This window comes from Perissodus microlepis, chromosome 7 (assembly GCF_051167445.1).
Source record: "Perissodus microlepis isolate ML-2025 ecotype Zambia chromosome 7, ASM5116744v1, whole genome shotgun sequence".
Classification (NCBI taxonomy): Eukaryota; Metazoa; Chordata; class Actinopteri; order Cichliformes; family Cichlidae; genus Perissodus; species Perissodus microlepis.
Window position 1 is genome coordinate 60,007,632 of NC_140467.1, and position 11,294 is coordinate 60,018,925.

Sequence of the window (11,294 nt, forward strand, 5' to 3'; positions counted from 1 at the left end):
TTTTACATAAAACAATGTTTACAGAAGTTGTTACGCTTTAAAACATTCATTTCTTTTGTACCATAAAGGGATTGTAAACAAACAATTAACTTTGTGCATAAAAATCAAAGATTTGTCTGGGAATAAAGCCTTGAACTGATCTAAGTTTAAAGGTGTAAAATAAAAAGCGGGGAAATAGAAAGCAGGGTTCCCAAATGAGTTTTCTCCCAAATGACTTGAAGAAAACTCCTGCCAACCAAACATTACTATGTTTTAAGTCAGATAACTGAATGTATCTAACGTTTAACTGTTAATACTGAAACTGCTCATTTCGATCATTACTGATGAGGAAATAATTGATGCAATTTATATGAAAAAAAGTTACACGTTTTTCCCTTCATCCACTCAGCACCCAAAGAACTGTACGCCTTCACTTATATATTCCGACTCTTTAGACCTAATTAATTACATTTAACCTTGATTAAATATATCATTTTAAAAACAGCTAAATCTGGTATTAAAACCACGTATTTATTCACAGGCTGCAGATGCAGGTTAGTTATCACGAGCCCAGAAAAACTGAAATAAGGACACTTCATGAAAAAAGATAATTTCCTTTAGAAAATATTTATTTAAAAAAGGAACATTTAAGGAAAAATAACAGTTTAAAGTGTTACACTGACAGCAAAAAAGATCAATATGCATTTGGCTCAAACTCCAAATTAAACAATGATCTCGCAAACTCATTGAATTTTACATTTCTAGTGACTGAGACTCAATTAATTTATTATGACCAGAAAACACAAACCACATTTTAATGGATCAGATCTCAGTGATCCTGCCAGCCTGCAGGGAGGACACAGCAAAGCCATTTCTGGATGTGAAGATCAAGCTGGTGTGGAGGAAGGTCCTTTAGTTGATGATCAGTACGTCGTTCTGGATCTCGTGGCTCAGCTGGGTTTGGAGGTCACTCAGCTTCTTCTTCAGGACAGCCAGCGCTGACATGACGATGGTCTCCGGCCGCAGGGAGCCGCATGACTCCACGTTGTAATAGAACCTGTGCAGGGAGAAATGTGAGCCGAGCTGCGTGCAAAGTTTCCTTATAAAAGTCAAAGTCATTCAACTTCAGAATTTAGTCTGAAACTTCCTGGATTGCATTCAAAGCCTAAAACACATGCATAGTACTGAACGTGCTAATCTTTGCTTGTGTCTGGAGTTCATTTCAAGCTCGTTTTGGTAGACCAAGCAAAAATAAGAGAAGGTAAGCGATCACAGCCATCTCATGCTTCTTTATTGACAGTAGATTCTGGCCATCTCCAAAAGCCTGTGTATTGATATCTTTGTGAATATTTAGGGTGGAAATATGTAAACACTCCTCATAGGCTTGCCTCAGGACACAAATTACTAACATGAACAAAATGACTCCCAGCATAACACAGACTCCAACACAAACTCAGCATGAGCATTAAAAACAAATCCTGCTCTGTATTCACCCAGTATGTGGTTGTAACAACAGTGGAGAGGACAGGACATTTTCATGCAGTGGGAAACACTAGTGTGAATGTTCGATTCAAATAATTCAGGAAACTTGTTTGGTTTCAGGGATCAAAACAGACCTAGATCCTTCTGGCTAAGGTTAGGTAATGCAATTCCCAGTGGGCAGAATAATAAAGATGAGAAAACATCATGAAGCTCTTTGCTAACCGTTCCGGTTTCCCGTTGGGGTCATAAGGGGCCTGAAACTCGTCCTCTTCGATCTCTGAGTACTCGCTCTTCGGCCTGGGAATCAGTGCATTGGGTGTCAGTATTTTTATGATAATTATTCGTTAACAATGTCGTTTTCAGATGAGCCAAACTGGGAGGAAAACCTACCACTCCTCGGGTCGTGGATAAACTGTGTGTCTCAGTGCATTGTCGGGGTCATACTCGAACGAGACCCCCGCTGTTGGGTTCCACTTGGCGTGTTCCTTCCCAAAACCTTTCTTAGCGTAAGCTCTGAGCCGAAGTTCCTGACCTTTACGGAGCTTCACCAGCAAAATGTCTGTGTGGTATCAGAGTACAAGAAACATTTATGAAGTGATGTGAAAACAGACACCAGACAGAGACCTCAGCAGTTGGTATGTACTCGTGAATACAGCTTACCATCTTGCTCGACGTAGTCGTTGGGATCGTTGTCTCGACTCCTGGAAGTCACCTAGAAAACCACAATGCACCACGGTCAACTTCACCTCTGCTTCCAGTCAACTAACGATCCTAGAAAAAGGAGAAAAGCCTCACCGGGATGACTCTGGGGTTGTTAGACAACAGGTCACGCGAGGTCACGTGACGCGTCTGGTCCTCGTTACATCGAACATCCAGGGTGAGCTCCACAGAGCACTCCTGACAGAAATCCTCACAGGTGCAGTCCTGCAGGAGAATTTGACGTTGTGGTGTTAAAGCCGGTGCCCGCATTCAAAAGTTAGGAAGTTCTTGGCTTTGTTCAGCCAATGGGAAAGCGGCCCAAAAAACTCAAGTACAGTTCCTAACTTCTGATTGGATCGGTGACCTGCAGCCCGCCTCCAACTTCCACAAGTCAGATTTCTTTCAACACTTTGGGATGGGGTCAGAAAAAGCAGACTGCCATGTTATGTCGAGCATGTGCAGCTTTAAAGCTAACACGTTTCACATATCAATAGATCATCATCATTTTTACTCAGAGCATGTCAGTAAAAAAGCTGGAGATTTTATATCTTGTCTGCGTGTCTGGAAATACTCTGTGTGGTTTAGAGTAGGCAGGAGGCCGAACACGAGGCCCACAAACTAGCAGTAAAAGCACTGGGCTGTCCTACCTTTTGTCACAATCTGATATCATGTATCGTTCACACCAGGGAACCATCAGGTTAATGACCAATCTGAGTCTGTTTATGTTGTCACAGGCAGCTGACAAATCATGTGTAGAAACCATAAATGTCTGAAAATTATGAACAGCATCTCTGAGTCTCACGAGCAGGAATGGCACTCTAATCTAGCAGGAGGAGTTTTTGCAGGAAACAAGAGAAAGGTGTCCACTGAACAGCAAGCGTGGCAACACAGATAAGCTTTTAAAAATACCTTGGAGAAACAAGGATAAAATGAAACTGTGGTTGGCCGTGCTACAAATGTCTGCTTACCCTGGAATACTGCATTTTGTCCACGATGTCGTCGCTGGTGAGTGGTATGAGCCCTGAAGATACAGGAAACACTCAGGTTTTTACAGCAGCCTTCTTTGATCTCTCGCACCGCCACAGGTATTACACACGCTCTCATACATACCCACTCTGTGGGCGATAAACTCATCGTGCAGTACTGACGAATTGGCGTCGATCTGGATCCAGTCGATGGCTGGAAATGAAGTAGTGCAGTGCAAGTCAGTCATTTAGGCTCGCTGAGGTGGGTTTGATACTGAGGGCTTTCCCCAGAGTTCTGGTGAAGCTACTTAACTTTATCCAACACAATATCCGTTTTGTTTTGCTCTCCATGTCGTAACAGCAGCTGAGACTTGACTGCTTACTTATAGAACTTACTTATATAACTGTACAGAGGACCCCACCAGAACTTGGCGATGTTAAGCAACGACACACACACACACAAAAAGCTACTGTACCTATTGTAGGAACCTCCGACATAAAGACACGGCGGAGGGAGTTTGCGACCCTGAAAAAGAGAAGAAGAAAAAAATGGTTTCAGATGAATAACACACCGTTAAAGTCTCCGTTAAACTCCAGACTGTGCGTTCAGGTTTTTATCAGGTGTGTGCTTCACAGAACGAATTCTAATAGTCCAAGATCACCTGAAATCTGCGACTGAGAGGGCTGAATTATACAAACATTTAAAAGGGCTTCCAGTGACGAACGATGAACGATGATTAATAAATCAACTAGCAAAATACCAAACTATTACTGATGCCGATTACTGATCAAAGTTTTTTTTTTTTTTTTTTTTTAAATCAAAGAGGCATTCCTTAGTCATAACATCAGCAAACTCTGTATTTTCAGATTTTGGACTGTTCAGACATTTAAAAACAATTGCACTCCACATTTCCATGTTGTGATGTCACAGAGGCGTTAAGATTTTTATCTGGAATGATTGTAATGGACAAGCTTAGAATTGATGGATAGCTAGATTTGAATTATGAGGGACATTGAAGACTGAGTAATATGGAGACAAAGTTAGAGAGTGAAAGCTGATCTGCTGTGGCCAAACAGTCACTGAAGTGAGAAAATAATCAGGAGACTAATTAAAGAAAGGAAATATTCTTCTAGCGAGAAACAGCTGATTTTTTTTATGATTGATTGCCTAATCAATGAAATGTTTCTTTTAATTATCAGACAAAACACATTTTACAGAATTGCAAGACAAAGAAAACTAAAATTTAAGATAGTTTCCAATGTAGTTTCCTCAGCTTTAATTGGCGTGTTGTTAGACTGCCAGTTAAACCTGGTAATCTAACAAAGGAAAGGCAGGAAAATACTTTAATCTTTAGGAATTTTCATTTCCTTATTTAAAAAAAAATAAAAAAAAGCTTAGAGAAAAATGTACATTTTAATCAACGCTGGAAAATATAAAAAACTAATGAAATAAATGTTACTGTGTAGTAAACCAGCCCATTTGACTTCTACTTATATTTCTTTATTTTTACAGCCTATGTATTTACTTATTGGTTATTTGTGTATGAAACTTTGTCCTAAATGGTAATTCATTCACAGTAGACTAAAGACCCATTTTAAAAACATGACCTAACTAATGTGAAGCACCTGCGTTTACTTCCACATTCAGCTAGCTTAACATACACTTAAATAATAATTATATTGTACATTAAATATTAGTTATACGAGTTAAACGAAAGCAGCTTTACACTGTTACTCGGCGTGTTTTGGTGCTGAGAATAATGGCCGCCCTCGTCCTCCTCACACACTGCACAAGGGAAAATATACTCGTACTTACGCCAAATCCGTGTTTTCGATGACAAACTTGACATTTTCGTCTGTCAGCTCTGTGATCTTTACCGTTGGCTGGTTAGCATACGGCATTACTGAAGCTAAATGAAGCTAAACTAGACGTTTCACTAACAACACAATTCACACTACCGCTGCTTCTGCTTGAAGACCTCCACGGAAATATTTACGAGGCCCTGATTGGCCTCGAGATGCAAACGCGTACAGTGATTGGGTCAAAAGAGGCTCGAAGGCGGGTCTTCTTTTAACCACCGGGTTACAGACGACGGTAACTCCCTTTTCAAAACAAAAGCACAAACTCTCAAGTTTGACTTGCTCGCAAACATTATCTGCATATTCATTTTCAGGCAAGAACTTTATTGTCTCACATTAATCTAAAACAAATATTTCAAGCGTTTAGATTGGAGAGCAAACTAAGACATTAACAGAAAATGTATTGACGTTTCAAAATTGCTTTGTCATTGTAATACAGGTAGATCAATTACAATTAATGCAAACGTCCCAAATCAGACACTTTAAAGTCTCTATATACAAAACTTTAACTGCAGAACATTTCAAATCATTCTGGTGGCACAGGGTTTTCGCTCTAGTAAAATATAGTGACTTTGACCTGAAACGTAGTTCTTTAGTGGGAAACTGATTTCACAACTGAAGACAAACCAAAAAAAAAAGTTAAATATACAATTACTATTTTATTGAACTTTCACTTGATTCAACAACTAAATTACAGATCTGTGTCCTTCTGTACAAAGGAAAAAATGATCTGAGCAGGAGAGTGAAAGGATCAGCGGGTGAGAGTTTCTGCAGGTGATCAGAAACAAATTTGCTCCTTCTATTGTTTATTAACAGCCATAATCCAATATTTCAGAGTTCTGCTCATCATGTGGACGGTCGGGATCGGTGCTTCATCTTCTCTGGTTCAATCCTGTGAGGTTCTTCAGCTGTGAAAAAGAGGCGTGCAGACATTAATGAACACAGTTTCCTTCAAAATGCAGATTCTGTCAAACCTCAGGATGTTAGTAAGATGGTACTTCAAATTTATGACATTTATTCTAACTGAATGAATCTTTCTCAGTGCAAAATGAGTGCATTACACAGAGGGTGATGTGCTTCTGAGGTAAGAATGTGAGAGTTAAGAGCACAGATCTAAGAAGAGGGTGAAGACTTAAGTATCTCTGCTAATCCTGTGGCAGAAGTTATGAGAAGAGTGAATTTAAATGGTGAATATAAGACAAAAGACTCACTGTAACAGCAGCTCCCATGAGTCCCTGCACCACTGCTTCACCTGTTGACTGCACCTATACATCAAAGTGGAACATACAGCTTACACATGGCTATAGAACAGGTTCAGGTGTCATATAAAGACTCATTTTTACATGATTTCTCTTAAAACGCTAAATCTCAGGTCTTTTATTTGTTATTATCATTGCTGGGTGATGCTGCAAAGCGATTAAAGATGTGCTTGTGCAAAAACATTCAAAAGAAGTCAGGAGTGAGTCTTTAACAATGTTTCACTCTCTACCTGTTTGGCTGTGGTGGCCATGTTGACTACATCTTGGATACGGTTATCGAGGAAGGCCCAGGTGTCCTGGTAGTCTGGAGAGGAATCCTGAATCATCACCAGCTCTGTGGTGTTGTAGATGCCCGTCAGCGCTGCACGCTTTGTGTACCAATTCATCTACAACAGAAATGAGTCCTGCAGTTTTACTCCTAGTCCACATTTAGTTCAAGGTAAACTCAAAAGTAAAGTAAGTAAAACAGATGCAGTGGCACATAAAAGGTCAGCTTTAAAGAAGAGCACACAGGAGACTGCACCAGAAAACAGTGCTGTGCAAAAGCCTTGAACTGCCACTCATTTCTTTAGATTTTGCCAGGAAAATGATTGCACCGCTTTATCGCAACATGCAAACTTAGATGTAAATACAACAAGAGCCAACATGGGGCTGGTTAGTTAGCTACAGCTTAGACAATATGTATGTGATAGTGGTGATTTTGTCCTTGCGCACAGTGTGAGAGCATGCATTGCCTGCAAATTTAAGCACGACTGGAGTTTGTGTTACGGCTGCAGGTGTCAATAGTTTTCCAAGGTTACACCTTTACTGAAACAAATCAAATATTACCAATTACTACAAATGTATCAATAAAAAAATGTAAAACGATCACTCATGAGAAGGTCGTTAGCCCTCTTTTTCTCTTTGTTAGTTAAACAGTATCTGTGATATCTGCTGGCTGGAGCGATCATTCACTGTTTTTATATAAATGCTCAAGTGGCACCTGCCAGCCAATAAGAAACAAGTATTTTCAGTGTACCAGCAAGGACAAAGTGAGGTGTCGATAGGGGCAGTAACCTGGGAGGTGGCAGGTCGGATATTTTGAGGGTGGTGATGAAAGGGGGACAGGAAGCTATGAGGAGGAGAAGAAGAAGGGTGACAGGATCCACTCACGTCTGTGGATCGGTCTCCGGCGTAGTACCAGATGTCGTCCATCAGCGTGGAGAGGTGCTTCAGGCTGTCGGGGATGTTGTGGGGAAGCAGCAGTAGGCTCATCGCCTGAGAAGACAATATCAAGTAAAGCTTCCTGACCTGTGAACACACTCAGAAGCTCATATTCCCAGTGTTCCATGCTGTACCTGTGGCCATGTTTCGATGTAGGGGATGTACATGCGCAGTCTGGTCTCTACAGCGTCTCTTATAAAATCTGCAGTCTTCTTTGGTCTGCAAGAGAAATCTGTCATTTTACATCTTTCACATTTTTTCATATTACCTGCCCCCGCTGAGTGTTTTATTTTCCAGCCTAAAGCGTAGGTGAGTAATCGACCTGAATTAAACCTGAGCTCAAGCTGAACCTGCACAGTTTTCCCTAAAGTACTCACTCATCCATCGAAATCATTGAATTCAGGTGTTCCAGTCACCTCCATGGCCACAGATAAATAAAATCAAGTCCCTAGAGGCCTGTAGGCTGCAAACCTCACTGCAAACCTCCAAACTTCATGTGGCCTTTAGATTAGCTCAAGAACAGTGCACAGAGAGCATTATTGAACATGTTTCCATGGCCGTGCAGCTGCATCCAAGCGTTAGATCACCAAGCACAATGCAAAGCATCAGATGCAGTAGTGTAAAGCACAACGGCACTGGACTCTCGAGCAGTTGAAACGTGTTCTCTGGAGAGATGAATTATATGTCTAGCAATCGGATGGATGAGTCTGGGTTAGCACAGTGCAGACTGACAAGTACCGCTGTCCTGGCAACTGGTAAAGTGTAAAGTTTGGTGTAGGAGGGATTATAGTGTGGGAATGTTTTTCAGGAATTGGGCTCGGACTCTTAGTTCCAGTGAAAGGAACTCTTAATGCTTCAACACACCAAAAGGTTTTAGATAATGTCATGATCAAGTGCATATGTTTGTGAAGGCAGAGAGCAAATACTTGTGACAATATAGTGTAGCTGAACTGCAAAGTGAGCTGCTGTGTATACATACTCAGCCTGGCCCAGCTGGACCTGATTGTGCTGTTCAGCCAGGATCTCCGTCAGCTGCGCATTGCACTGAGCGATGAAATGTAGGACCAGGTCTCCGGATCCTTTCTCGAACATACCGGTGGAAGCAGAAGACAAACCCAGACTCTGGTACAGACACAACAACCACAGCGTTAACGGTGCAGCTTACATACGAACACAGGGCTACATGATAAAGTCTTTGAACTACTCTCTCACCTCAGCACCAGCTGCGATAGCTTCCATCGACCAGCCGTGCAGAGGAACAAACTCCAGAGCGGCAGTCAGGATTCGAGCCTGAAGCTGCTCCTCTGTTTCATACTCCTCATCTTGCTCCCCGCTCTGATCCTGGTAACTTCACAAAGACAAACGGCAATGTGAGACCAAGTGTAGCTCTCCCACATCAGAAAGCATCTTGTAAAATTCCTGTTGAATGACAGAAGTGACTAATGTAACGATTACTGACCTGGTGTTTGGATCGGTAGACTGGTCGGCTGCCGGATCAGAAGCAGAAGCCGCCGTGTCCTGTTCAGCAGAGTGAGCCTGGTAGTGCTCATGGTAGGTGGTGGTTGAGGAGGGAGGCTTGTCAGATTTGGACTCATCCTGAAGCCTCAGCCCTGCACAGTGGAAGCCTCGTCTCAGACTGCCGCACTGAGGGTTTGTTGCTGTTGGTGCAGCCACCACTGGAGCATACAAATATATGGATTTACTTCCACAGATTCATTTTTAATACGGTGTACTTGTTTATTTCTCGTAATAATCGTGCTGTATCGAATCTCTATCGCCTGTCACTTTCCTCCCAGTGTGTGCTGTTGTTGTTCACACTTTTACCAAACTTTTAGAAAAAGGATTAAATGTGACAAACCACAGTACAAAGTCTCACATTTACATTAAACTCAAGCTCAGTGAAACCTGTACAGTTTATCACATGGTATGACTTTATTTCCCCATCTGTTACACTTAAGAGAAATATTGGTGAGAATGCTGCACTAAATACTTGTTATACTACACTCATTGGTCACTACATCAGCTGCTTGTTAAGGCAAATATCTAATCAGCCAATCATGTGTCAGCTATTCAGTGCATATAGACATGGTCAAGATGACCTGCTGAAGTTTAAACTGAGCATCAGAATGGGAGGAAAAATGACTTTGAAAGCGCCATGGTTGTTGTGAGAGAATATTTCAGAAACTGATGACCTGCTGGGAATTTCCCCACACAACCATCTCTAGTTTACAGAGAACAGTCTGAAAAGAGAAAATATCCAGTGAAAAGCAGAAGAACATCTCTGAATGCACAACACTGGAAAAATGTTGCCTGGTCTGATGACTGTCGATCCTCGTCTCAACAGTTCAGGCTGGTGGTGGTTTAATAAGGTGGGGGAATTTCCCTGGCCCGCTTCTTGAAACCAGCTGAACACCATTCAAACACCACAGCCTATCTGAGTATTGTTGCTGACCATCTCCATCTCCTTATGACCATCTTCCGATGGCTGCTTCCAGCAGGATAAACACGTCACATCATCTCAAACTGGTTTCTTGAACATAAAAAGAGTTCACTGTACTCAAATGGCCTCCAGTCACCAGTCCTTTGGGATGTTGTAGAACACATTCATAGATGTGTAGCTGATAAATCTATAGTCTCGGTGTGATGCATTCATGTCAACATGGACCAAAATCTCAGAGGAAAGTTTCCAGCACCTTGCTGAATCTGAGCCATGAAAAATTAAAGCACCTCTGAAGGAGAAAGGGGGTCTAGCACAGTGCTAGCACCTAATAAAGTGACCTGTCAGTATAGGACATATGGACTTAGCTTTATTCGTTTATTCATTAACTATTATATATATTCTATATATTTTCTATCAAATTATTCCAATAAAATGTGGGCAAATTATAAAAAATACCCCCAAAGTATTCCAACAGGAGCATTTTAAAATTGACTTGTTATACTAACTCAGTATAAATTAGGCTGTTTAGGTATCAAACGATTGATAGCTTTCATAGTTTAAGTGTGTATTTCAGTGGAAAATGTGCGGTTTGGTACATTTTTTGCAAACTCTAATCAACAAATACTGAAGCTTTACCGTAAATACACTCCGATAGGAGACTGCACATGTGTGTGTTTCACAGAACTTGCAATGATAGAGGAAAAGGGAGCTATAATTAGGGGTTTCATTAGAAACGCTCAGACAGCTTGTATAACTGCAGACAGCACGCCCCCTCCCGGTGTAGGAACCTGTTTACGTGGTTACCCTGCAGTCACCTGTGAGGTCTGCCCGGCAGAGCCAACCCGGACACTACAAACCTCCTAATAGCCCCGTTTTTGGAGCTACACTCAGTTCCCTGTTGCTGATATCGTCCTTCATGGTCACCTTTGGCGCGATCAGCTAACGCTAATAAAACGCTCGTTCTAAAGGCGCTGATAACACAGACACGCGTTCTGGAAAACGTGTCCCCGGCTCTCCGGTATAGTCACAAAACCAGCGGTGACCCCTTCTTACCGCTGCTCAGGCCACGGAGTGCCCTTCCAGCCCGCAGACCTCTTAGCAACGCCGCCATATCAGCTGCTCACAGCGACGTCACCACCTCGCGACTCGCTCCCACAGCGGAAATCCAGTCAGAGCATTTCAAAATAAAACGCCTGAATTAGGTGTGTATGTTTGTGTGTGTGTGTTTTTCCATGTCTGTGTCCCAGTAATCATAAACTTGGCCATTATTGTAGCTAAAATTTACATATAGAGCATTTAATTTTCCAAACGCGAACACTCTTTTTCAGTGTTTATACATTTAAACTCAATCACGCCTGTAAATTACAATAAAACTAAGACCATCGAATTATGCAAAAAAAAAAGAAA

At 41.6% G+C, this 11,294-nt stretch overlaps 2 protein-coding genes across 2 annotated transcripts; both read right to left on the reverse strand.

Annotated features, from left to right (window-relative positions):
• Window positions 1–587: 587 nt before the first annotated feature.
• On the reverse strand, window positions 588–5,138 carry polr2c (RNA polymerase II subunit C). The gene is made up of 9 exons (XM_084936351.1): window positions 4,942–5,138; window positions 3,602–3,651; window positions 3,271–3,339; window positions 3,129–3,181; window positions 2,257–2,385; window positions 2,122–2,173; window positions 1,852–2,020; window positions 1,684–1,758; window positions 588–1,036 (listed from the first exon to the last, which is right to left on the reverse strand). The coding sequence occupies exons 1-9, from the start codon at window positions 5,025–5,027 to the stop codon at window positions 892–894; spliced, it is 828 nt and encodes a 275-aa protein (XP_084792477.1). The 5' UTR covers window positions 5,028–5,138; the 3' UTR covers window positions 588–891.
• A 150-nt stretch (window positions 5,139–5,288) lies between these two features.
• On the reverse strand, window positions 5,289–11,042 carry coq9 (coenzyme Q9 homolog (S. cerevisiae)). The gene is made up of 9 exons (XM_084936349.1): window positions 10,941–11,042; window positions 8,907–9,123; window positions 8,660–8,795; window positions 8,427–8,569; window positions 7,582–7,666; window positions 7,397–7,501; window positions 6,475–6,630; window positions 6,197–6,250; window positions 5,289–5,893 (listed from the first exon to the last, which is right to left on the reverse strand). The coding sequence occupies exons 1-9, from the start codon at window positions 10,996–10,998 to the stop codon at window positions 5,858–5,860; spliced, it is 990 nt and encodes a 329-aa protein (XP_084792475.1). The 5' UTR covers window positions 10,999–11,042; the 3' UTR covers window positions 5,289–5,857.
• Between the last annotated feature and the right edge of the window lie 252 nt (window positions 11,043–11,294).